A 27,899-nucleotide genomic window follows, 5' to 3' on the forward strand; every position below is an offset into this window, starting at 1 on the left:
ATTCTCCAGCAACCCACCTCGCCCCAGTGACCCGTCAGCTGGACGATGTTTTAAATGTAACAAGCTGGGGCATGTAAAGGCCAACTGCCCCCAAAACCCCAACAGATTACAGTTCATTACACCAGGGTCCCACCAAATGTCCTGAGGCCCAGATGCCTCCCAGATACCCTCAAAGCAGAGGAAAACTCTTAAGTGTGGGCAGGAAAAAGGTTACAGCATGGAGGGACACTGGAGCACAAGTGTCAGCCATCCATGCTTCCTTAGTGGACCCCAATTTAATCAACCCAGAGGTCCAAGTGATGATTCAACCCTTCAAGTCAAACTCTTTTGACTTGCCCACAGCCAAGTTGCCTGTCCAGTACAAGGGCTGATCAGGAATGTGGACTTTTGCAGTCTATGTTGATTATCCCATCCCCATGCTGTTGGGGAAAGACTTGGCCAATCATGTGAAACTAGCCAAGAGGGTGGGAATGGTCACCCGCAGCCAGGCTAAGCAAGGAACCTTAACACACCCTACCTCACATGGATGCTGTGAGGTAAAAATACATTTTAAAAAGAAAAGGAGTACTAGTGGCACCATAGAGACTAACCAATTTATTTGAGCATAAGCTTTCGATGCATCCGATGAAATGAGCTGTAGCTCACAAAAGCTTATGCTCAAATAAATTGGTTAGTCTCTAAGATGCCACTAGTACTCCTTTTCTTTTTGTGAATACAGACTAACATGGCTGCTACTCTGAAACCTACATTTTAAAAGACTGTGAAGTCCTCAGATACTATTGTAATGAGGTCATACAAGTACTTTATATCGTAGACATGATAGCTAACACATATTAAAACACAACTTGTTTTTCTAGTCTAGACATGGACTGTACATGTAAGATACAGCTTGCAGGGGAGAGGCTTAAGGTGATGGCTGACAACCACACAGGTGTGAGATCCTTGACAATTGGTTTCCCGTTGTCAAGATATACAGTGCCCTCTACTCTGCTCCCGTTCTCACATTCATCTATCTATTAGTTAGTTGCTCTAACAATCACCTATGTGCCTTCTTCCACATGGTCTGCTATGCATGGTCCAGCCTTCCTGAGCTCATCCTCCAGGCCTCAACCTGTTCACATTAAAGTCCTTCTTAAACACCTATTTCTGTTGCAACCCATAATTAATCTAGTTGATTTGTATAGAAAATCCATTTTATAGTTCCCCTTCCTTGAAGTATGTTTACTTTGCTGTTTGTCCATCAAAGAACTCTTCAAGGCAGGCATCACCCCTTCTTATGTGTCCGGAAAATGCCTCGCATATTATGGGTGCTACCATAAACATATAATAATATCCAGAACAATAGAATGTTATAATGGATGTGGGAGCTCTCCCAGTATTTAGGTACTTAGTTCCACAAAACTGAGTTACTAGGAATGATATGTTGTTTTGCAAACAGTTACTGGATTTTTCAGCACAAAAGTCTGTTTCCTTTCGCATATAGTACAACAGGTACACACATTTTTTCAGAATCCTTCATTGTGTCCTGCTCTGAAAATTCTGCCTACAAATTCATAGTCTCAAATTATTCCGATGCCAATTGCAACTTGTTAGTTAAAGTGGAGTTCTGTTCCGCATGTAAAGCAGGGATATTAATAAAGAATTTTTACAAAGAAACATTTCTTTATTGCTAGTCAATACTTCACTTGGAAACAAATCCTATTCTTAGCATACAGCTTGATAACCAGATGTGTGCTTAGGAGTTCTTCAAGTACAGTGGGAGAATTAATTCTTACCCATGTTTAGAGAGCAGCAGTTGAGCTGTTTCACAATCGCTGCTGCATAAACCTATGTTCTTCTTCAAGTGATTGTCCACCCAGATTCCACTCTCAGTGCTCATGTCCCCATGCATTTGAGATTGGATTATTTTTGAATAGCAGTGCCTGTTATTTCAATGGCTGTGCTCTGCATGCCTTCACATCCAGTGAAGTCTCATGAGAGACCGTTGAAATAGGGAGTAGACTCCCTGCTTCAACTCAGAGCAATGGAAGAAGTGTCCTTAGAATTCACAGGAAAGGGCTTTCATTCCCATTACTTCCTACTTCCAAACAAGAAAGGGGGTTGGAGACCCATCCTCAATCTTTGCGGTCTCAACATGTTTATTCATCATTTCTAATTCTGCGTCATCAGCTAGCTTCCGTAATACCTTCCCTGGATCCTCTGGACTGATTCATAGCTCTCAACCTTCAAGATGCTTACTTTCATACCTCCATCTTCCCAGCTCACAGAAAGTACCTGAGATTCCTGGTAGGAGCATCTCAATACCAATACAGAGTCCTGTCTTTTGGGTTCTCAGGAGCTTCTCAGGTCTTCACTGAAGTCCTGTCTGCACATCTTTGTAGGTGAGGAATACAGGTTTATCCTTATGTAGATGACTTGGTGGTTCAGGGAAAATCCCTACAGCAGGAAACCGACTAGATTTATTAGAATCATAGAAGATTAGGGTTGGAAGAGTCCTCAGGAAGTCATCTAGTCCAACTCCCTGCTCAAATAAGGACCAACACCAACTAAATCATCCCAGGTAGGGCTTTGTCAAGCCGGGCCTTAAAAACCAGTAAGAATGGAGATTCCACCACCTCCCTAGGTAACCCATTCTAGTGCTTCACCACCCTCCTAGTGAAATAGTTTTTCCTAATATCCAACCTAGACCTCCCCCACTGCAACTTGAGACCATTGCTCCTTGTTCTGTCATCTGTTCTGTTCTGTCATCTGCCACCAATAAGAACAGCCGAGCTCCATCCTCTTTGGAACCCCCCTTCAAGTAGTTGAAGGCTGCTGTCAAATCCCCCCTCACTCTTATTTTCTGTAGACTAAATAAGCCCGGTTTCCTTAGCCTCTCCTCATAAGTCATGTGCCGCAGCCCCCTAATAATTTTTGTTACCCTCTGCTGGACTCTCTCCAATTTGTCCACATCTTTTCTGTAGTGGAGGGCCCAAAACTGGGTGCAATGCTCCAGATGTGGTCTCACCAGTGCCGAATAGAGGGGAATAAATCACTTCCCTTGATCTGCTGGCAATGCTCCTACTAATGCAGCCCAATATACCATTAGCTTTCTTGGCAACAAGGGCACTCTGTTGACCATATCCAGCTTCTCATGCATTGTAATCCCCAGGTCCTTTTCTGCAGAACTGCCGTGTAGCCAGTTGATCCCCAGCCTGTAGCACTGCATGGGATTCTTCCATCCTAAGTGCAGAACTCTGCACTTGTCCTTGTTGAACCTCATCAGATTTCTTTTGGCCCAATTCTTCAATCAGTCTAGGTCACTCTGGACCCTATCCCTAGCCTCCAGCGTATCTGGATAGAGTACCCCCCAGCTTAGTGTCATCCGTGAACTTGCTGAGGGTGCAATCCATCCCATCATCCAGATCATTAATGAAGATGTTGAACAAAATTGACCTTAGGACTGACTAGGATTAGATCCTCCATCTGTTTACCTCACTGGGGCTAAAAGTCAACAAGGAAAAGTCCATTTTGACCCTGACTCAGACCATGCAGTTCATTGGTGCCGTATTAAATTGCAAATGATGATAGGCCAGAGCATTTTGGACATTTCCCAGAACACCAATGAGATGTGCCTCAAAGTCATGTGACACATGGCATCTTGTGCCTTTGTTACACAGCATGCTATACTTTGCCTTTAGCCTCTGCAAGGATAGTTGAGATCAGCCTATCCACCGAACAGACACAGCATGAACCTGTTGGTCACAGTTGCTCTAGAAGTCCTATTCTCATTAAATTGCTGGACAGAACCACTTCAGCTGTGCAATGGAATTCCTTTCTTGGTGCCTCTTCCTACCTGGGCCTTGGTGATGGATGCCTACACAGAAGCATGGGAAGCTTGCCTCGAACAAGTCAGGATTCAATTATTATGGTCTCCATGGAAAGCCATGCTACATATAAATGTCCTGGAGCTCAGAGCCATATGGTTGGCATGCAAAGCCTTTTTACCCCTTCCCTAAGGCCTCACCATTCAAATGCTGACAGACAACATCACTGCAATGTACTGTATTGACAAACATGGTCAGGGAGGGGACACATTTCTCCCTCTCTCCCCCAACACACAATGTGTCAAGAGACAACACAACTTTGGAACTGGTGCATACTTCACCATTTTACACCAGTAGCCCTCTACCTACTTGGGCTACAAAACCAACTAGTGGATCAATTCAGCAAGGATTTTTCAGTGAATCACAAATGGTCCCTCAACGACTCAGTCTTCCATGACATCATCTTCAGGTGGGTTTCCCTATTTGTGCCCAGAGGGGGCACAAGCCTGGGTTCGCTGACAGAAGCTTTTCTTCTCTCATGGGCACCAGGACTATTCTGTGCCTTCCCACAGATTTCTATGATACACGGAGTTCTTCGAAAACTACAACAGAATGCAGGCCATGTGATCATGGTAGCCCCTGCATGGACCTGGCAGTTTTGGTTCTCCATCCTGGTGAATCTATCTTTCTGACTTCTCTCTGACTTAGTTTCCCACCACTAAGGCCAGATCCTGCACCCAGCTCCAGCAGGACCACCCAGGTGGTGGCTGAATGACTTCATTAAAGAAGAGCTGCTCATCTGAATTAAAAAAATCTTGTTACAAAGCAGAAAAACCTTCAACCAGAATGACCTACAGGGCTAAATGGGGGAGATTTTCTATCATGGTGGTTCAGCAGCAGCTTTTGCCATTGACAACCTCAGTCCTGACTCTTTTGAACTATTTACTTACCCTGAAGCAATCTACACTTCGTTAGTTCAATCAGGGTACATTTAACAGTGATCTCAGCAAATAACCCTCCAGTTCAGAGTTACACTATATTTTCACATCCCTTGATGTGGAGATTTTTTAAGGGTCTCACTCATGTCTTCCCATCTATTGGGTAGCTTCCCTCTTCCTGTGAATTCAACTTAGTTGTCATTCAGTTAATGGGACCCAACCCCCTTTGTACTCTTGGCAACCTGCTTTCTTTACTACCTGTCAATAAAAATGGCCTTTCTGATGGCTACTACTTCAGTTAGTAGAGTGGCAGAAAGTCAGTCCTTTATGGAAGTCCCACTTTACACCATATTTCATAAAGACAAGGTCAACCTTAGGCTGTACCCGAAGTTCCTTCTTAAGGTAGGCTTGGATTTTCACCTCAGTCATATATATCTGCCTACCAGTTTTCCCCCAAAACCTCATTCCACCCCAGGCAAAACAAAACTTCATACCGTAGACTTGGTGAGGCTTTATCCTTTTCTTTGGAAGTCATTTAGATCCTCTCCCAGACTGTTTGTGGCTTTCATAAAAAGGGTTACTGGGTAACCTATTTCCATGCAGAGGTTATCTAAATGGATTTCAGATCATATTAAGAATTGCTATCAGATGGATAAGAAGTATCCTCCCAGTTACATTAGAACCCAGTCCACTAAGGCTCAGGCAGTCTCTGCCGCTTGCTTGGGTAATATACTAATATCTGAAATATGTAGGGTGAAACCTGTAATTCTGTTAATACATTTACTTCCCATTATACCCTGGTACAGACTTCCAGATTGGATAGCCAACTCTGATAATGCAATCCTGCAGTCGCTCTTTAAATAGGACATCTCTTTCCACCTTGAGGCTTGAGATAACTGCTTGCCAGTCACCAAGAGTGGAAGCTGTATGGGCAATCATTCAAAGAAAGAATGGTTACTTTACAGTAACTGTGGTTCTTCGAGATATGTTTTTGCTTTTTTTACCTCTGTCTTCATGAACAAGGTCAGCTCCCAGACTACTGCACTGGGCAGCACAGTATGGGGAGGAAGTGACCAGCCCTCTGTGGAGAAAGAAGTGGTTCCGGACTATTTAAAAAAGCTGGATGAGCACAAGTCCTTGGGGCCAGATGCACTACATCAGTGGGTGCTAAAGGAGTTGGCAGATTGCAGAGCCATTGGCCGTTATCTTTGAAAACTCACGGCAATCAGGAGAGGTCCCTGACGACTGGAAAAAGGTGAATGTAGTGCCCATCTTTAAAAAAGGGAAGAAGGAGGATCTGGGGAACTACAAGCCAGTCAGTCTCACCACAGTCCCTGGAAAAATCATGGAGCAGGTCCTCGAGGAATCAATTTTGAAGCACTTAGAGGAGAGGAAAGTCATCAGGAACAGTCAGCATAGATTCACCAAGGGCAAGTCATGCCTGACTAACTTAATTGCCTTCTATGATGAGATAACTGGCTCTGTGGATGAGGGGAAAGCCATGGATGTTATTCCTTGACTTTAGCAAAACTTTTGATATGGTCTCCCACAGTATTCTTGCCAGCAAGTTAAAGAAGTATGGGCTGGATGAATGGACTATAAGGTGGACAGAAAGCTGGCTAGATTGTTGGGCTTAACGGGTAATGATCAATGGCTCCATGTCTAGTTGATAGCCGGTATCACGTGGAGTGCCCCAAGGGTCGGTCCTGGAGCCGGTTTTGTTCAATATCTTCATTAATGATCTGGAAGATGGCGTGGATTGCACCCTCAGCAAGTGTTTGCAGACTACACTAAACTGGGAGGAGTGGTAGATATGCTGGAGGGTAGGGATAAGATACAGAGGAACCTAGACAAATTAGAGGATTGGACCAAAAGAAATCTGATGACGTTCAACAAGGACAAGTGCAGAGTCCTGCACTTAGGATGGAAGAATCCCATGCACTGCTACAGACTAGGGACCGAGTGGCTAGGCAGCAGTTCTGCGGAAAAGGACCTAGGGGTTACAGTGGACGAGAAGCTGGATATGAGACAATAGTGTGCCCTTGTTACCAAGAAGGCTAACAGCATTTTGGGCTGTATAAGTAGGAACATTGCAAGCAGATCGAGGGACATGATCATTCCCTTCTATTCGGCATTGGTGAGGCCTCATCTGGAGTACTGTGTCCAGTTTTGGGCCCCACACTCCATGGATGTGGAAAAATTGGAAAGAGTCCAGCAGAGGGCAACAAAAATGATTAGGGGGCTGGAGCACATGATTGATGAGGAGAGGCTGAGGGAACTGGGATTATTTAGTCTGCGGAAGAGAAGAATGAGGTGGGATTTGATAGCTGCTTTCAGCTACCTGAAAGGGGGTTCCAAAGAGGATGGATCTAGACTGTTCTTAGTGGTAGCAGATGACAGAACAAGGAGTAATGGTCTCAAGTTGCAGGGGGGAGGTTTAGATTGGATATTAGGAAAAACTTTTTCACTAGGAGGGTGGTGAAGCACTGGAATGGGTTACCTAGGGAGATGGTGGAATCTCCTTCCTTAGAGGTTTTTAAGGTCAGGCTTGACAAAGCCCTGGCTGGGATGATTTAGTTGGGGATTAGACCTGCTTCGAGCAGGGGGTTGAACTAGATGACCTCCTGAGGTCCCTTCCAACCCTGATATTCTATGATTCTATGTTGACCCATAAAAATTCCATGGCCTACTCTTCTTCCCTAAGGACTAATTCAGAGTCCTGTCTATATGGGATTCTTACTGGTGAAGGAAGTGAATTGCAGTTGAAGCTCCTTTATACCCTCAGCTGTGGCGGTTGTGAGGTTATGCAGGTTCAGGCATGGCCCCCGTGGAATTGCTATTGAAAAATAATCTGATCTCACATGAATGAGAGAGTGGAATCTGTATGGACAACACCTCTTGAAAAACCACAGTTACTACAGGGTAAGTAACCATTCTTTCCTCCTATATCCTCCTATATCCCTTTTCATGGTGGTCAATTGGCTAATGGATCGAATAGTTACACACAAGACTTGCAGCTGTGTGCTCTTAAACCTACTCTCCGTGGTAGAGTGAATGGTTTCTCCATATAGCTGTATGGACCCTTGCACATTTCTCAAATCTTAACCTCAACCCGGCACAATACAACTGTACCATTCTGCTGCGTTCAAGGCCTTTTGTTTCAAGTCAGAGGATCAAGAACTGTAAAAGTATAGAATCATAGAATCATAGAATCTCAGGGTTGGAAGGGACCCCTGAAGGTCATCTAGTCCAACCCCCTGCTCGAAGCAGGACCAATTCCCAGTTAAATCATCCCAGCCAGGGCTTTGTCAAGCCTGACCTTAAAAACCTCTAAGGAAGGAGATTCTACCACCTCCCTAGGTAACGCATTCCAGTGTTTCACCACCCTCTTAGTGAAAAAGTTTTTCCTAATATCCAATCTAAACCTCCCCCACTGCAACTTGAGACCATTACTCCTCGTTCTGTCATCTGCTACCATTGAGAACAGTCTAGAGCCATCCTCTTTGGAACCCCCTTTCAGGTAGCTGAAAGCAGCTATCAAATCCCCCCTCATTCTTCTCTTCTGCAGGCTAAACAATCCCAGCTCCCTCAGCCTCTCCTCATAAGTCATGTGTTCTAGACCCCTAATCATTTTTGTTGCCCTTCGCTGGACTCTCTCCAATTTATCCACATCCTTCTTGTAGTGTGGGGCCCAAAACTGGACACAGTACTCCAGATGAGGCCTCATCAATGTCGAATAGAGGGGAACGATCACGTCCCTCGATCTGCTCGCTATGCCCCTACTTATACATCCCAAAATGCCATTGGCCTTCTTGGCAACAAGGGCACACTGCTGACTCATATCCAGCTTCTCATCCACTGTCACCCCTAGGTCCTTTTCCGCAGAACTGCTGCCTAGCCATTCGGTCCCTAGTCTGTAGCTGTGCATTGGATTCTTCCATCCTAAGTGCAGGACCCTGCACTTATCCTTATTGAACCTCATCAGATTTCTTTTGGCCCAATCCTCCAATTTTTCTAGGTCCCTGTGTATCCTATCCCTCCCCTCCAGCGTATCTACCACTCCTCCCAGTTTAGTATCATCCGCAAATTTGCTGAGAGTGCAATCCACACCATCCTCCAGATCATTTATGAAGATATTGAACAAAACCGGCCCCAGGACCGACCCTTGGGGCACTCCACTTGATACCGGCTGCCAACTAGACATGGAGCCATTGATCACTACCCGTTGAGCCCGACAATCTAGCCAGCTTTCTACCCACCTTATAGTGCATTCATCCAGCCCATACTTCCTTAACTTGCTGACAAGAATACTGTGGGAGACCGTGTCAAAAGCTTTGCTAAAGTCAAGAAACAATACATCCACTGCTTTCCCTTCATCCACAGAACCAGTAATCTCATCATAAAAGGCGATTAGATTAGTCAGGCATGACCTTCCCTTGGTGAATCCATGCTGGCTGTTCCTGATCACTTTCCTCTCATGCAAGTGCATCAGGATTGATTCTTTGAGGACCTGCTCCATGATTTTTCCAGGGACTGAGGTGAGGCTGACTGGCCTGTAGTTCCCAGGATCCTCCTTCTTCCCTTTTTTAAAGATTGGCACTACATTAGCCTTTTTCCAGTCATCTGGGACTTCCCCGGTTCGCCACGAGTTTTCGAAGATAATGGCCAATGGCTCTGCAATCACAGCCGCCAATTCCTTCAGCACTCTCGGATGCAACTCGTCCGGCCCCATGGACTTGTGCACATCCATCTTTTCTAAATAGTCCCTAACCACCTCGATCTCCACAGAGGGCTGGCCATCTCTTCCCCATTTTGTGATGCCCAGCGCAGCAGTCTGGGAGCTGACCTTGTTAGTGAAGACAGAGGCAAAAAAAGCATTGAGTACATTAGCTTTTTCCACATCCTCTGTCACTAGGTTGCCTCCCTCATTCAGTAAGGGTCCACACTTTCCTTGGCTTTCTTCTTGTTGCCAACATACCTGAAGAAACCCTTCAAACCCTACTTGTACTTGACTATGTATTTGTTGCCCACCGTAAAACATTCCATTTTGTTATGACTGCTTTGAAATTCAATTTGCAGTATATTTGTTGTGTTGTACAAGCTGTTAATGAAATATCACCTTTGATATTGTATATTATTTTTGTACAGCTGATGGGAAGTTTTTGGCATCTATTGGGTTAGATGATAATCACACCATTGTATTTTGGGATTGGAAAAAAGGAGAAAAGATAGCTACAACAAGGTAAGAATATTTCCAAGTGGAAACATGCACTGCGATGATCACTGCCTATTCCGATCACCATTTTACATTGTTCTGTATAATATTAACTAAAAATTTTAAGATATTGTTTGGAATAAAAAATATCACATCTCTCTGAAAACAGAGTAATGTTTCAGAAGAATATATCTAGGTAAAAAACATTAGGATATATAGTTTAAAATTGGAAAATTCTGTAAACTGTTTCTACTGGGAACTCCCTATCCTTTCTGGGAAGATTGCTGCATTGGAATCTTAATAAAAAAGAATAACCCTTTATAGGGCTCATGTAACATTTTTTTTTTCATTCTTTCATCCCTTGACCCAGGATTGTCAAAATCATTTAAGTCAAAAATTGTATATTTTTCCTTATATGATGAATAGTATTCTGGATTGAAGATTCCCTCTCGATGTACATATACTGCTTTATATCAAATAAGGGGAGGTGGGTCCTCTAATATAAACAGATTTTTCCAGGCCTATTGGTACTGCCAGGTCACCTGTCTCCCTGCTGAATCAGTAGTTTCTGCAGTATTTGTCCCTTTGAGTCACTAACAGGAAGCTTAGCTGCTAACAGCAGTGGTTAAGAAACTTTTGCTTGAAACAGATAGTATGAATAGAATTGGTCTGCAGGTCATATTTCTGATAGATTTTTTTATTTTAAAATATGGAATAGCAATTGTTTCTTTTTATTAAAATAGTTTTGTTCGTAGCAAGATTCAGACAAATGTTAAAAATTTATAACAAACTAAAGAAAGAGAGTCTGATGAAGTGGGCATTCACCAACGAAAGCTTATGCTCCAATACATCTGTTAGTCTATAAGATGCCACAGGACTCTTTGCCGCTTTTAAAGAAAGAGAGAAAATCTTGCTCCCTCTCTCTCTCCCTACACTCTTCAAGGAAGTATTCTCTGTCAGCTTCTCATAATACACAAATTATTTCTTTAATACATCTTTTACTCTTACTTATATAGCAAATGTAAAGGGTTCATGACATTTTTTTTACTTTGAATAAGGGGTAGCCCACCTGAAAAGGTTTGAGAAATGCGTTCCATACCATATGAAAGTTGGGATGCCAAGTTACTCACCGGGGTATACAGAAATTGTTTCTGTCTCTAATGGTTCACCAGAGAATGGTTGTTAAAATCAAAAGGGTCATCAGAATTATATGACTTTTTTTAAGGTCTGATATTTTGGACCTATCTAGAACAAATTACATGGTCATTCTAGAAAGCTGAGAATCCCCATTTTAAAATACTAATAATATAAAGTATCAGTTTCTACCCTTGATGATTGACAACACATTGAATTTAGAAATTAGCATTAGTGCCCATCTAGCATTACTTTTTTTGCACAGGTCCAAAACTGAACATAGAAGATCCCAGAACTCAAACAACTGTAACTGTAATTGCCTGAGAACTGGCTTGAAGACTTATCTGCTGCTAGTTAAACTATCCTCTGAAATATAATTTTAGTTTTTGTCCTTCTAATTATTCTTTTACTTTGTATCATTTTATCTCACATTTCCTAGTCCGCCTTGCCACATTTATTTAAATATTTTAAAATTCCTACTTATCTGTCTCTTTATACATCCTTTACATCTCTGCCTAATTGAATTGACTTTTGTTGCCTATTTCCTTGCTCTAAGCCTTAACTAGACTCAAAGTCAATTGTTCCACCTACACTTTCTGACTTATTTACCACTTTGCTATAGTCTGTTTCCCATATTGTAGGATACTGTAGAGGAGTGACTGCCTCATAGCACCTCCTCATGGTCCTAGGGCAGCCCTTCATACAGTGCCTCACCTCCCTTCTTGCATCCCCAAATAAACTCCATGCAGGGTTTTCCCAGTCCAGTCATTACAGCTCTCCTTAGGATCTGATTTAGTAACTTAAAGTTCAAAGTTAAAAACAAAGTCTTTCCTCCAGTCTGATTAAGCCCAAACGCCCCCACTCTGGTCAGAGTCCTTCTTGCCTTAGCAGGCTATGCTCAACCCTTCCTAGCTGGAGCAATTCCTCTGGACTCAGGGTCTTCTATGTAGGATCTTCTATGCAGGAGCCTTTCTCACTCTCTACAGTCTCCTAATCTTCCTTCTTTACTGCAGCCACCTTCTGCTCTTTATCAGAAACTGTCTCATTCCCTGAAGGTGGGGCTCATTCTGTAATCAGGGTTGGCTTGGCCCTCAGCCCAAAGGCAAGTCACCCTGTTACAGCTACATTCTACCAACCCTCATTCTGGCAGAAAAATGCATAATGAGATCCAATGATGAGAAGTTAAAGCTAGCCAAATTCAGATTACTGAGGTGCCAACTTTTTAAAGCAAGGTTAATTAAACATTGGCACAACTTATTCAGGGATGTGGAGGATTCTCAGTCACGTAGACCTTAATTCAAGACTGGCTATCTTTCTGAAAGACATGCTGTATGTAGTTCAAACACGTTGTGGATTTGCTGCAGAAATTATTGGGTGACATTCTTTGGCTTGTATTATGGAGGAGGTCAGATTAGATTATCATACCTCTGAGCCTGTTTTCCCTGCCATTTTGGGATTTCAGTACCTTTAGAAGTGCTCCTGTCTCCAGAACTCAGATATCCAGCTCCCAATGGGGTCCAAACCCGAAATGAATCTGTAAACTCATAAATTGTTCGCCCTCTATAACACTAATAGAGAGATATGCACAGCTGTTTCCCCCCTCCTCCCCAGGTATTAATGCTTACTCTGGGTTAATTAATAAGTAAAAAGTGATTTTATTAAATATAAAAAGTAGGATTTAAGTAGTTCCAAGTAATAACAGACAGAACAAAGTGAATTACCAAGCAAAATAAAATAAAACACACAAGTGTAAGCCTAATACAGTAAAAAACTAAATGCAGGTAAATCTCACCCTCAGAGATGTTCCAATAAGCTTCTTTCACAGACTGGATGCCTTTGTAGTCTGGGCCCAATCCTTTCCCTTGGTACAGTCCTTGTTCCAGCTCAGGTGGTAGCTAGGGGATTTCTCATGACTGCAGCCCCCTTTGTTCTGTTCCACCCCCTTATATACCTTTTGCACAAGGCAGGAATCCTTTGTCCCTCTCTGGGTTCAAACCCCACCTTCTAAATGGAAAAGCACCAGGTTAAAGATGGATTCCAGTTCAGGTGACATGATCACATGTCACTGTAAGACTTCATCACGCACTTGCCAGCACACAGGTGTACAGGAAGTTTTACAAATAAACAGAGCCATCTACAACCAATTGTCCTGGTTAATGGGAGCCATCAAGATTCCAAGCCACCATTAATGGCTCTGACTTTACATAATTACAATAGGACCTCAGAGTTATATTTCATATTTCTAGTTTCAGATACAAGAATGATACATTTATACAAATAGGATGAACACACTGAGTAGGTTATAAGCTTTGTAATGATACCTTACAAGAGACCTTTTGCATGAAGCATATTCCAGTTACATTATATTCACACTCATTAGCACATTTTCATAACATCATATGGAGTGCACCGTCACACTCTGTTAGCCAGATACTAGGAATGGGCACAGGAGATGGATCATTTGATGATTACCTGTTCTGTTCACTCCCTCTGAAGCACCTGGCATTCACCACTCTCAGAAGACAGGATACTGGGCTAGATGAACCATTGGTCTGACCCAGTGTGGCCATGCTTATGTTCTTAAGAAAACTGACCAAGCTGAATCCTGTTCAGGGGGTCCCTAACACATTGAACTGAAAGAGACTCTAAAGCAGCAGGGCCTGATTATGAGGCCTGCTGATTGGATAGACAACCCTGCAACAGTACCTGTGGCACCTGAAACACTCTGGGCTCTTGCAAAGCTTGCTGTGGGTTCATCTGGCAGCTGTTTTAACTATCTACCCACCAACTGACCAGTTCTCAGTCTTCTCCCACTCATGACAGAGAGGTTACTGAAAGTCATCTTAGGATGTCTCCATCAGTCTGATGTCATGGGCTCTCCCAGTAGTGAAGGAACTAGGTGTGGTGGGGTGACTTCAAGTTTGCTGGAATGCATGAGGAGAGGAAGGTTGCATGCACCATCCCAGTGGATACTGCTGACTAGAAAATTCTCTGATGCATTCTCACTAAATGTGCACTCACCAGCTGTGGAATATATATTCAAACTACACATCTCCAAGAACATGAGGTACCATATGGGTAAGTAACCTTTTTATCCAAAATGTTACTCGTTTGAAGTTGCTTTGTAGAAAGTTGTAAAACATTCAAAAATGTATAAAATTATTTATTGAAATATGTTCAGTCTTTTTTTTATCATGTGTTTGTTTATTGCAGGGGCCAAAAAGAAAAAATATTTGTAGTGAAGTGTAATCCACATCATGTAGACAAACTAGTCACAGTTGGGATGAAACATATCAAATTTTGGCAACAAGCAGGTACTGTACTGGGTTAATATTTTAATGCATTTGTATATCAGGAGTCTCAGTCTATCTGAAGTTTCTAGTAATCAAAATACAATAAAATTGCAGAACCTACTTCTGGATCTGTAAATGACACCGTGTTCCTGCCCTTTTCTTTGGAAGACATCTCCAACTAATAGCCATATTAACTTTAATAATAATGCTAAAGAGACTCCACTGAGCATGCTTCTTTGGCTCTCAGAAAAGATGCATTCCTGTGACTTGGCTGAACCACTTGGCCAGATGCAGAGACAAGAGGTGTGACCTTTCCTACAGGGAAGCCAGCTGGTAGTTATGAGTCTTAATGACCTCAAGCTGGACTGCTAAAAATGGTAGTGTTTGAATTCCAGCTACCATTGTAACACTTCTGTAATCCTCATGGTTTCCAGATAGAAATTTCTTTAGAAAAATCAGAAAGACATAGCAGCCTTGACTCAAGTTGCCAGACTGAACAGCTGGGTTTGTGAGTGTTCTCAAAACACCTACTGTCTGGAAAAAAATGGAGACCAATTATTTTGCATAAGTTATCATGGTTTACATTTATCCTATGGGCCAAAAAATTTCTATCGCCATGTCATGATATTGTCATTCATAGTAACACAGTATCATGACTATGTATGAAACACACACAGGATTTTTACCAGGTTACATTCAGTAAGAACATTTTTTATACTCTTCAAACTATTAAGCAAGTCTTGCAGACTGGTAGTGACCATTCTTCTTGACTGTCCTATCAAAGTTAGGAGAGAGAGCAAACATGTAGACTTGATTTTTGAGTAAGGATTTTGGCTAACCTGCTCTCCAGGGCTATTACTCTCATACTCATGAAGTACTGTGTAAAGTAATTTTGGATTAAGCCTTGGCTCTGTTAAGATCAATAAAGACAGGCAGCATAAGGATAGCTAAAACTAGAACTGAAGCTAACTCAGAATGACATAGCTTACAAGAGGCCATGCTGGTTTATAAAGCCAAAATGGCTCAGGTACCAACAGATTAAAGAAGACAAGATTTTATTATATTTCGTTATTACTGTAATTAAATAAAAGCACATGCAGTATTACTGGACAAAGTCTGGTATATGTATTCACCAGAAATAGCACCTTTCTCCATGGATAGACTCATTGGAATAAATGAGATTTATTGTAGAATAAGCTACTCCTCATTGTAAAAGTATCTGAATCTGGGCCTATATGTGTAAACTGAAGCAAATTAATCAAATTCTATATTATTTCCTTATTATCCTAGTACATATTGTATTTATATTTTTGTCTAGGATCATTCATTCTTTGTGCTCTTAGGCCCAAGCTGTGACCTCTGTACCAAGGAAATGGTTTTGGCACACTATGGTTCTCTGGCAGTCAAGTGAGGACAGAATCCTTCCACTCAGTCTGCAGAACTGCTCCATGCCCACTTCTACAACCTTCATACTATACATAGCTTCTGCATTATCGTGCCCACCTCCACAGGGGAAAAGGAGATTTGGCAGGTGGATTTGTGGAGCAATTAATTCACCAACCAGGCCCTTACTTTCTCTGTCTGATCTCTGCCCAAGATAGAAGAAAACTCTGCACACAGTTGCGGGGGTATAGTAGCACTACATGAATTTCCCACATTCTACTGTCTTGCTGTGCATTGAAAGCCCAACATTATTATTGCCTGCTTAGTATTTCACATTCACAGCAAGTTTTGGGGACAGAATTTTTGTCCTTCAGAGCACTGAGGATACAAATGGAAAATGTAGTGAGATTTAATGTTGTTCACATTACAGGAGGAGGTTTTACATCCAAACGAGGGACCTTTGGAAATATTGGGAAACTGGAAACTATGATGAATATTTCTTATGGGCGAATAGAAGATCTGGTTTTCTCTGGAGCTGCTACTGGAGACATTTACATCTGGAAAGATATTCTGTTACTTAAGACAGTGAAAGCCCATGATGGACCAGTATTTGCTATGCATGCATTGGATAAGGTATTCATCTTCTCATGTAGTCTGTTTTCTGTTCATTATTTTCATAACAATTGAGGATTTTGAAAGTGCATAGACAGGAAGGGTATATTCTAAAAAAGACACCTGTGGTTTTGTGCAGAAGTACATCAGTACATTGTGTTTTGTTAGTGAAAACAATGGATGTGCTTTAAAAAACATGGCTTCTGTATCAGCAAAACAGATTTCCATAGATAAAATGGAATGTGGCTAAAACACAAAATGTAATTGACAATAATGAGCTGCAATGTTTTGTGGTGATATGCTTCTTTGCCAATATTTAATGTATTGATCTATGATCAGTAACGTTCTAAGCTGAGCCAAAATACTGGAATTCTGAAATATACAGAATCCACATTCACTATGTACACATTTCTTTCATTTCCATGTCTTTGGAGGCATGCAGCGTAACAAAGAATATTTTTAATACTCCATCACCGCCACAAAACCTGTTTTTATGATGAAGCTGTTCATGTATTGGGAGCCTCCATGATCGCACTAATGCCTTTTTCATTAGAATATCACAGAGACAAGAAAAACTTCCAACATGCAAGGATGATATTGTTTTCAAGATACTTTGAATAACTGGCAAAACTATTTATTCTTTTTTGTAGTGTCATTAGTAAATCCTTACATGAAAATGTGGCAAATTATATTTTAATTTCTACCACATAAACATATTTTTTTAAAGTATAGTTAAGGCTGGGGTCTAAATTGTGCCCCCAGATATTAACCGACAACTTGAAGTCTGTGGGAGTTGCATATGCTTATCTGAGTAAACAGTTTGATCCTAGGAATTATAATTGTAAATGTTTGTAGGACTGGGCTCTAAGGAAGGTGCTCTCTGCTCCTTTAATACCTATGTGCAGGACATCTGTAATTTGACTACAGATTTTGGGTGAGACTCCTATGCAAAACAGACAAAGAAGAAGTTGTACTGTAACTTGATCAATATGGACATATTTTATGAATTAACATTTTAATGTAGAACATTGGTATTTAAATACATTTTTCAAACTGTGTTTGTGCAGGGTTTTGTAACAGGTGGAAAAGATGGAGTTGTGGCACTCTGGGATGATATGTTTGAGAGGTGCCTGAAGACATATGCTATTAAAAGAGCAGCATTATCCTCTAGCTCTAAAGGTATTATTTTTCAGAATATATTGATAAAGGATATATGCATGAGGGTTGGTAAAATGGCATGAAAAAGTGTCAAAATCTTACCAAAACAACCAGTTGGCCAATTAAATTCTTCCCTCATTCTCCTGACATTTGGCATTAGTTTTGGATAAGTAACAGCTTTTAAAAAAAAAGTGTCACCAACTTGTTTTTCCAACCATTTCAAAATGCATTCTCCATGTTAAATAACTAGCTTTTCAAGTGCCCCCTCTACATGGCCAGATTTCTGAGTAGAAGCAGATTCTCTGTAAATTTAAAGAACCCTGTGAATTATGGTATTTCAGACACAGTATCTTTCTCAAAAAGAAAAGGAGTACTTGTGGCACCTTAGAGACTAACCAATTTATTTGAGCATGAGCTTTCGTGAGCAGCTCACGAAAGCTCATGCTCAAATAAATTGGTTAGTCGCTAAGGTGCCACAAGTACTCCTTTTCTTTTTGCGAATACAGACTAACACGGCTGTTCCTCTGAAAAGTATCTTTCTCAACCCCACCCCCATTCCCAACTATTACATAAATCCACAGGTCAGTGAACTGCTTGCCAAACAAGTATATCTTACATATTATGTTGTGACAATCCTAAATAGATTCTGCTCGTAGATAATGTAAGGTACAATACTAACCGAGACCTTTCTTTGATTTTGCAAATAAGAAGTTTAAATCACATTTTTTAATCTTTCAGGTTTACTTTTGGAAGATAATCCCTCCATTCGTGCCATCACCTTAGGACATGGGCATATACTAGTGGGGACCAGAAATGGAGAGATACTTGAAATTGATAAAAGTGGCCCCATGACTCTGCTTGTTCAGGTACAATACTAATATTCTTCATCAAAAAGTTTATAAGAATGCAAGAATTCCTAAGATTTCCCCAATTGCTCTCTTTTTGTTTTCTTTAATACTCTTGTTCAGTTATTCGCCATCCCTCCCTGTCACTGTGCATTCAGAAACTAGTGTACAGTAGGACCTTGCTGATTCATACTGATGAGTTGGAGACCTGTTGTGAATTTCTAATTTTTGAGGGGGAAAAAACAAGTAAGAGCCCATTAACATTGAGTACTATTGAGTCTTTTCATTTACTTTAGTGGGAGCTGGATTAGGACCTATGGAAATATATATAAAAACAATAAAAACTAAAAAGGAGGGCTTTTGCAACACAAAATGTAATTTGTTCATTTTATTTTGATAGTTGTGGTTCAGTTTATTTATGCTAAAATCATATAGCATACTAGTAAATATTCTATATTTTATTTTGTAATAAATGTTAAGTTTTAGTAAACTGACAGCTCACTACAGTAATCTGCTATAACATCTTTCCTGAGAAGTGGAGAGACAGCTATTTGTGTGATTTATAACATCTATGGATTTAGCAAAATATTTAACAAATTTCTGGTATATGTGCCCCTTGAGATCTCTGATGTTGTTTTGTTTTAATAACTGTACCAACTTTGCAGGATAGCACTCCTTTTATAGTGAAAATTGTTTAAGATCTCCTTTTGTATGTTTTGGGTGGTTTTTTTTAAAGTCTAGTATGGAGTTTATTGTAATTTGATCCACTTTTTGGGAGTTTGAGCCACTTTTTAAAAATAAAACTTCAGTTAAAGTAGTCAAAATATTTCTTTTGTTTTATTTACATTCTATTTTATTAAATCATAGATATATCTAAAATTTCTAGTGTTTTTACAAAACATTATTTCTTATCTATATTACTGTTGTATGGAATTAGTTCCAGGCATGTAAAGCAATCTTGCAGTTTCTGCTACTTGTGTGATAGCCATAACAATATGGGGTATGAGCAGATGTATTTTGTACTTGAGTTTTAACCAGAACATTTGAAATTATAATTTTCTCATATATTTCTGCTCTGACAAATGCTATTGCGGTGTGATACTGAAACTGTATGAAAATAACCTGATTTCTGTGGTGAGTTCTGCTGATAAAAAAAATATATATGTGGTGCCTGCATCTAGCATAATAAAGTGATATGGAAATAATTTTTATAATTTGTCATCCATACAAAATTACTGTTATATCAACTGAAGTACAAATAGAAAATATGTAAGATGTGATCATGATGGCCTGATGAACCAGTAAACTTTTGTTGTTTTAGTGGAGTTTTTTCATGTCTACAAAATGCAAATAGCTAAACTGGAATAATTCACAGTAATAAGAAATGAGCTGACCTTGTCCTTCAGTAGACTCATAGATTATAAGGGACCACTGTGATCATCTAGTTTGACCTCCTGCATAACACAGACCATGGGACTTCCCCAAAATAATTCTTTTAGAAATACATCCAATCTTGATTTAAAAAGGGTCAGTGATGGATAATCCACCATGACCATTGGTAAGTAATTCCAAATGGTTAATGGTAATGGTCACTGTTAAAAATGTACACCTTATTTCCAATCTGAATTTGTCTAGCTTCAACTTCCAGCCACTGGATCATGTTATACCTTTCTCTATTAGACTGAGGAGAGAATATTAAAGATTTGATCTACATATATATACTGTGGCAAGTTGGCTGATGTTAGTATGGTGGGTCCTGCGCTTTTCTTGGCAGGGGGCTAAGATGCCACCCTTGCCCCTGCTCTTGGGATGCTGAGGTCCCCAATAGTAGCCTGGGAAGGTGGTAGAGAAGGGAAGCGGGGGAGGGATCTGGATTTGCTCCTCACTCTGAGCCCCAGCCCCTCTCAATCCCTGCGGGTTCTTACCCTCTTCCGCCTTGGGTGGGGAACCTTCAGTCCTTAGATGTTGGGGGAGGAAGTCTCCCTCCCCTGTTGAGGCAGGGTCTCCCTTACTTCAGTTCTCTGGTTTTTCAAATCTTACAACACACCTCCAAGCTCCAGTCCTTTCTCCTTCCTCCTCCTCCCCTGACTGCCTGAAGCAGGGGGTTTTATTAGGTTCCTGACAGGGCTTAATTGACTACAGGTGCTCCAATTAACCTTTAGCAACCCTCCCTAGTCTACAGGGAACCACACCTTAATTAACCTAGGGTTTATATATTTCCCCTCTACCACTGCTCCCTGGCCCTCCTGTATCACATATCCCTCCCCACCCCCACCCCGCTCAACACCATGGGGTTGGGCTACTTGGGACGAGAAACAGTGTTGTCGTGACAGGCTGTCCGTGTTGCCATGTCGGCTTCTGGCTCTATGCTGTATCCGGAAGTGGAAATGTTGTAGGGATAGAAACCATCTAGTCACTCATGCATTCCTCTCCTTGTTTGTGTGCATCCAGTGGAGTGGGGTGTGGTCTGTCACAAGGGTGAACTGCCGCCCAAGTAGGTAGTACCATAGAATCTCCATGGCCCATTTAACCGCTAAGCATTCTTTTTCTACTATGGCGTACCATTGTTCTCTGGGCAGGAGCTTTCGGCTAAGTTAAAGGATTGGGTGCTTCTCATCCCCCACCATCTGTCCTACCTCCAAGGCGTCTGTTTGTAGGATGAACTCCTTTTTGAAATCTGGGGCTATGAGCACTGGATGGCTGCAGAGGGCCGTCCTTAGGTCTGTGAAAGCTTCTTCTGCCGCTTTGGTCCACTTAACTATCTCTGGGCCCCGAGCTCTTATCAGGTCCGTCAGAGGTGCTGCCCTTGTGGCGAAGTGAGAGATGAACTGGCGATAGTACCCCACTATCCCTAAGAATGCTCTGACTTGCTTCTTGCGCATCGGGCGGGGCCATTCCTGTATTGTCTTCACTTTGTTCCATTGGGGCTTCACCAAGCCCCTTCCGACTACATACCCGCGATATCTGGCCTTGGCTAACCCTATTGCACATTTGGATGGGTTAGCGGTGAGGCCAGCCTGTCTAAGAGCATCCAGTACCGCTTCCACTTTCCCCAGGTGCGTCTCCCAGTCAGGGCTATGGATTACCACATCATCTAAATAGGCGGCTGCATACTTGCCATGGGGTCGAAGTAATCTATCCATCAATCATTGGAAAGTCACAGGGGCCCCATGGAGCCCAAAAAGGAGGATGGGGTATTGGAAAAGGCCATCGGGTGTAGAGAAAGCAGTTTTTTCCTTGGCGTCCTCAGCCAGGGGGATTTGCCAGTAGCCTTTTGTCAAATCCAAGGTGGTCAAGTATCGGGCCTTGCCTAACTGATCCACCAGCTCATCAATACATGATATTGGGTAGTCATCGAATTGGAATACCTCATTTAACTTCCGGAAGTCATTACAAAACCTCAGGCTGCCATCAGGCTTGGGGACCAAGACAATAGGGCTGGACCACTGGCTGTGTGATTCCTCAATCACCCCAAATTCCAGCATCTTCTTTACTTCTGCCCTAATTTCTTCTCTTTTTGCCTCTGGTATGCGATATGGTTTTATCGTCACCCTTGCTCCGGGACAGGTGACAATATGGTGTTGGATCAGCGTTGTACGGCCTGGTTGTGTGGAGAACACGTCTTGGTTCCACTGGATCATGTCGACTACCTCTGTTCATTGTTCTGGGGCTAATTCGGGGGATATCTTTACCTGCCCTTGTGGGCCATCTGCCTGGGATGGAACCGGCAGGACGGCCAGGCACGTCTCCTGATCAAGCCAGGGTTTCAGTAAGTTGACGTGGTATATCTGCTCTGGCCTTCGGCAGTCTGCCTGCTTCACCTTATAATTCACCTCCCCAACGGCTTCCACGATCTCATAGGGTCCATGCCAACTGGCCAGGAGCTTATTTCTGTTGTTGGTACCAGCACCAGCACCCGTTCTCCTGGTTGAAATGTCTGTGTTTTTGCCTGACGATTGTAGTACTTGTGCTTTTTCCAAATGCTCTCGTACTGTGGGGGTCACTTGGGCTATTCGTTCTCTCATCTGGGCTATGTGTACAATGACGTTCTTCCCTGGGTTGGGTTGTTCCTCCCATTCCTCCTTCACGATGTCTAATATGCCACGTGGGTGGCGTCCATACAGTAACTCGAAGGGGGAGGATCCAGTAGATTCATAGATACTAAGGTCAGAAGGGACCATTATGATCATCTAGTCTGACCTCCTGCACAACGCAGGCCACAGAATCTCACCCACCCACTCCTGCAAAAAACCTCTCACCTATGTCTGAGCTATTGAAGTCCTCAAATCGTGGTTTAAAGACTTCAAGGAGCAGAGAATCCTCCAGCAAGTGACCTGTGCCCCATGCTACAGAGGAAGGCGAAAAACCTCCAGGGCCTCTTCCAATCTGCCCTGGAGGAAAATTCCTTCCTGATCCCAAATATGATGATCAGCTAAACCCTGAGCATATGGGCAAGATTCACCAGCCAGATACTACAGAAAATTCCTGGCCCTCCTGTATCACAATACTTACAAACTATAATCAAATTACCCCTTAATCTTCTCTTTGTTAAGCCAAATAGATTGAGCTCTTTGGGTCTATCACATTAAGGCATGTTGTCTTATCCTTTAATCATTCTTGTGGCTCTTCTCTGAACTCTCTCCAATTTATCAACATCCTTGTTGAATTGCGGGCACAGTATACCAGCAGTGGTCACACCAGCTCCAAATATAGAGGTAAAATAATCTGTCAACTCATACTCAAGATTCCTCTGTTTATGCATGTGAGAAAAATAACTGAAAAGGTACGAGAAAGAGGGAGGTAGCATGGAGTGCTCTTTACTATAGACCTGTCTCCTTTTAGCCAAATTAAAATTTTGGCTTCTCTTTCTGATATTTGACATAGGTCAAACAGAGCTCTTAATCTGTTCACCTCCAAATCCTCTCCCCCATCTCCTTTCTTGATCACTGTGGACATCACCACCATCCTGCCTGTCATTCAGGCCTGTAACTTGAGCAGCATCTAGTACTGGATAACTGTATCCAAACTGGAGGAAATCCAGAGAAGAGCAACAAAAATTATTAAAGGGATATAAAGATTGACTTATGAGAAAAAATTAAAAGAACGAAACAATGACTAATACCAGATCAGAATCCTGCAAAAGGCTTAACTTCCATAAACTTCATTGAGAAAGTTGCCTGTGTTAGGATCTCAGGATAGCACCCTAAAATGGATATAACTGTCTCCTGTACAAGTATCGAAGGGTGGAAGAGAGAGAATTTGTTTAGGATTGTACAAGGTTTACACCTAGTAGTGATGAGATTAAATGAAAGAAGTCACAGAATCACAGAATATCAAGGTTGGAAGGGACCTCAGGAGATCATCTACTCCAACCCCCTGCTCAAAGCAGGACCAATCCCCTTTTTTTGCCCCAGATCAACAGCCCCCTCAAGGATTGAACTCACAACCCTGGGTTTAGCAGGCCAATGCTCAAACTACTGAGCTATCCCACCCCCCAAATGTACATTTAGGCTGATTATCGGGGCGGGACCTGACAGTAAGTTCTCTTAGGGTATGTCTACACAAGCAGGGAGAACTGGAAGTCCTGGCACAGTCAAGGAATTAAGATGTGATTGGAATAACAGAGACTTGGTGGGGTAACTCACATGACTGGAGTATTGTCAGATGGATATAAACTGTTCAGAAAGGACAGGCAGGGCAGAAAAGGTGGGGGAGTTGCGTTGTATGTAAGAGAGCAGTATGACTGCTCAGAGCTCTGGTATGAAACTGCAGAAAAACCTGAGAGTCTCTGGATTAAGTTTAGAAGTGTGAGCAACAAGGGTGATGTCATAGTGGGAGTCTGCTATAGACCACCGGACCAGGGGGATGAGGTGGATGAGGCTTTCTTCCGGCACTAACGGAAGTTACTAGATCGCAGGCCCTGGTTCTCATGGGAGACTTCAAACACCCTGATATCTGCTGGCAGAGCAATACAGCAGTGCACAGACAATCCAGGAAGTTTTTGGAAAGTGTAGGGGACAATTTCCTAGTGCAAGTGCTGGAGGAACCAACTAAGGGCAGAGCTCTTCTCGACCTGCTACTCACAAACTGGGAAGAATTAGTAGGGGAAGCAAAAGGGGAACCTGGGAGGCAGTGACCATGAGATGGTCAAGTACAGGATCCTGACACAAGGAAGAAAGGAGAGCAGCAGAATACGGACTCTGGACTTCAGAAGAACAGACTTTGACTCCCTCAGGGACCTGATGGGCAGGATCCCCTGGGAAAATAACATGAGGGGGAAAGGAGTCCAGGAGAGCTGGCTGTATTTTAGAGAATCCTTATTGAGGTTACAGGGACAAACCATCCCGATGTGTAGAAAGAATAGTAAATATGGCAGGTGACCAGCTTGGCTTAACTGTGAAATCCTTGCTGATCTTAAACACAAAAAAGAAGCTTACAAGGAGTGGAAGATTGGACAAATGACCAGGGAGGAGTATAAAAATATTGCTCAGGCATGCAGGAGTGAAACCAGTAAGGCCAAATCACACTTAGAATTGCAGATAGCAAGAGATGTTAAGAGTAACAAGAAGGGTTTCTTCAGGTATGTTAGCAACAAGAAGAAAGTCAAGGAAAGTGTGGACCCCTTACTGAATGAGGGAGGCAACCTAGTGACAGAGGATGTGGGAAAAGCTAATGTACTCAGTACCTTTTTTGCCTCTGTCTTCACGAACAAGGTCAGCTCCCAGACTACTGCACTGGGCAGCACAGTATGGGGAGGAGATGACCAGCCCTCTGTGGAAAAAGAAGTGGTTCGGGACTATTTAGAAAAGCTGGATGAGCACAAGTCCATGGGGCCGGATGCGCTGCATCCGAGAGTGCTAAAGGAGTTGGCGGATGTGATTGCAGAGCCATTGGCCATTATCTTTGAAAACTCATGGCAATCGGGGGAAGTTCCGGATGACTGGAAAAAGGTTAATGTAGTGCCCATCTTTAAAAAAGGGAAGAAGGAGGATCCGGGAAACTATAAGCCAGTCAGCCTCACCTCAGTCCCTGGACAAGTCATGGAGCAAGTCCTCAAGGAATCAATTCTGAAGCACTTAGAGGAGAGGAAAGTGATCAGGAACAGTCAGCATGGATTCACCAAGGGCAAGTCATGCCTGACTAATCTAATTGCCTTTTATGACGAGATAACTGGCTCTGTGGATGAGAGGAAAGCAGTGGTTGTGTTATTCCTTGACTTTAGCAGAGCTTTTGATAGGGTCTCCCACAGTTTTCTTGCCAGCAAGTTAAAGAAGTATGGGCTGGATGAATGGTCGATAAGGTGGATAGAAAGCTGACTAGATCGTCGGGCTCAGTGGGTAGTGATCAATGGCTCCATGTCTAGTTGGCAGCTGGTATCAAGCGAAGTGTGCCAAGGGTCGGTCCTGGGGCTGGTTTTGTTCAATATCTTCATTAATGATCTGGAGGATGGCGTGGATTGCACTGTCAGCAAGTTTGCAGGTGACACTAAACTAGGAGGAGAGGTAGATACGCTGGAGGGTAGGGATAGGATACAGAGGGCCCTAGACAAATTAGAGGATTGGGCCAAAAGAAATCTGATGAGGTTCAACAAGGATAAGTGCAGAGTCCTGCACTTAGGACAGAAGAATCCCATGCACCGCTACAGACTAGGGACCAAATGGCTAGGCAGCAGTTCTGCAGAAAAGGACCTAGGGGTTACAGTGGACGAGAAGCTGGATATGAGTCAACAGTCTGCCCTTGTTGCCAAGAAGACCAATGGCGTTTTGGGCTGTATAAGTAGGGGCATTGCCAGCAGATCGAGGGACGTCATCGTTCCCCTCTATTCGACATTGGTGAGGCCTCATCTGGACTACGGTGTCGAGTTTTGGGCCCCACACTACAAGAAGGATGTGGAAAAATGGAGAGAGTCCAGCGAAGGGCAACAAAAATGATTGGGGATCTGGAACACATGAGTTATGAGGACAGTCTGAGGGAACTGGGATTGTTTAGTCTACGGAAGAGAAGAATGAGGAGGGATTTGATAGCTGCTTTCAACTACCTGAAAGGGGGTTCCAAAGAGGATAGATCTAGACTGTTCTCAGTCATAGCAGATGACAGGACAAGGAGTAATGGTCTCAAGTTTCAGTGGGGGAGGTTTAGATTGGATATTAGGAAAAACTTTTTCACTAGGAGGGTGGTGAAGCACTGGAATGGGTTACCTAGGGAGGTGGTGGAATCTCCTTCCTTAGAGGTTTTTAAGGTCAGGCTTGGCAAAGCCCAGGCTGGGATGATTTAGTTTGGGATTGATCCTGCTTGGAGCAGGGGGTTGGACTAGATGATCTTCTGAGGTCCCTTCCAACCCTGATATTCTATGATTGGGTTGGAGCTGGGGAGTGGGGGATGATTCCCTGCTTGAGGATACATATTTGTACTATTCTGATTGAGCTAGTGCACTAAAAATAGTGTAGTCACAGCAGCTTGAGCAGCGAGAGGGCCTAGCCACCCAGAATGCATGCCCATCAGAGACACTGAGAATGTATTTGGGGCAGCTTGTCCCTCAAGTTGCCATGGCTGCATTTTTAGCCCACTAGCTTCATCAGTGTGTATGTGTGTCTCCTTGTGCTGGGAATTTATATCTCCATCTTGAAGTGTAGACATATCCTTACTTAGAATGAGAAACATCTTCTGAAGGAGGTGGTGGAAGCCCTGTTATCTGAGACATTTAAAAGATTAGACAGCAATAGAAAATGCACTAGCATGGGGATGGCCTACAGACATTAAAAGGTGTTATCCATCCTTAACTTCTATGACTTTCCTTAGGGGCATATGGAAGGAGAAGTGTGGGGTTTGGCAGCTCACCCTCTCTTGCCTATCTGTGCAACGGTGAGTGATGATAAAACACTGAGAATCTGGGAACTTTCCTCACAACACCGCATGTTAGCAGTGAGGAAACTCAAAAAAGGTAATTTTTTCCTTTGACTGTAAATACTGCAAGAGTAATAATACTGCACTGCATTTCTATAGTGCCTTCCATCCATGTCTCTCAATGCACTCTGCAGAGATAAATGAATTAAGTCTTTAATATCCCTACTAGGTTGATAGGGAATAGGAGCATATAGAGAATCTGGGACACAGAAGGGGTGATGTCCCTGACATAAAGCAGGTATGTGGCAAACAAGGGAAAAGAACCCATTTCCCCTGACTCTACAAGTCCTATGTTTTAACCATAAAATCATTCTCCCTCCCTAAGGACATTTTAAAGCCCACAAATTGTGTGTTTATTGTTCTGCTTTAAAAAGTTTTCTTACCAAGTTACAGACAAGATGATTTTCCATATGATAAAAAGTAGTCAGGATCAGGATCCAGTGGCAATGTGAACTTTATATTTTATTCCCCCACTTCAACTTCTGGGCAGCTGGTCAATTATGGACTACATAGAGCAGTGAGTAACTGTTGAAGGGGTGCCTCCTGAAAATTCCAACTTCTATTTCATTTGTAGATTCCTTTAGGAATTTTTATTTTATTTAAAACTAAAG

The 27,899-nt window shown here is 42.5% G+C and overlaps 1 protein-coding gene across 9 annotated transcripts in view; it reads left to right on the top strand.

Moving 5' to 3' along the window:
• Positions 1–27,899, top strand: part of EML6 (EMAP like 6) — a 298,929-nt gene that overhangs the window by 153,679 nt on the left and 117,351 nt on the right. For all 9 annotated transcript variants that reach the window (XR_012667789.1, XM_048842340.2, XM_048842341.2 and 6 more), the window contains 6 exons: positions 9,893–9,986; positions 14,307–14,407; positions 16,200–16,402; positions 17,449–17,560; positions 18,278–18,405; positions 27,184–27,325. Coding sequence is in view for 8 of the 9 variants with exons in the window: in XM_048842340.2 (XP_048698297.1) it covers positions 9,893–9,986; positions 14,307–14,407; positions 16,200–16,402; positions 17,449–17,560; positions 18,278–18,405; positions 27,184–27,325 (780 nt within the window). In the remaining variant the exon portion in view is untranslated. The remainder of the gene's footprint in view (positions 1–9,892; positions 9,987–14,306; positions 14,408–16,199; positions 16,403–17,448; positions 17,561–18,277; positions 18,406–27,183; positions 27,326–27,899) is intronic.

Source organism: Caretta caretta, chromosome 3 (genome assembly GCF_965140235.1).
Source record: "Caretta caretta isolate rCarCar2 chromosome 3, rCarCar1.hap1, whole genome shotgun sequence".
Classification (NCBI taxonomy): domain Eukaryota; kingdom Metazoa; phylum Chordata; order Testudines; family Cheloniidae; genus Caretta; species Caretta caretta.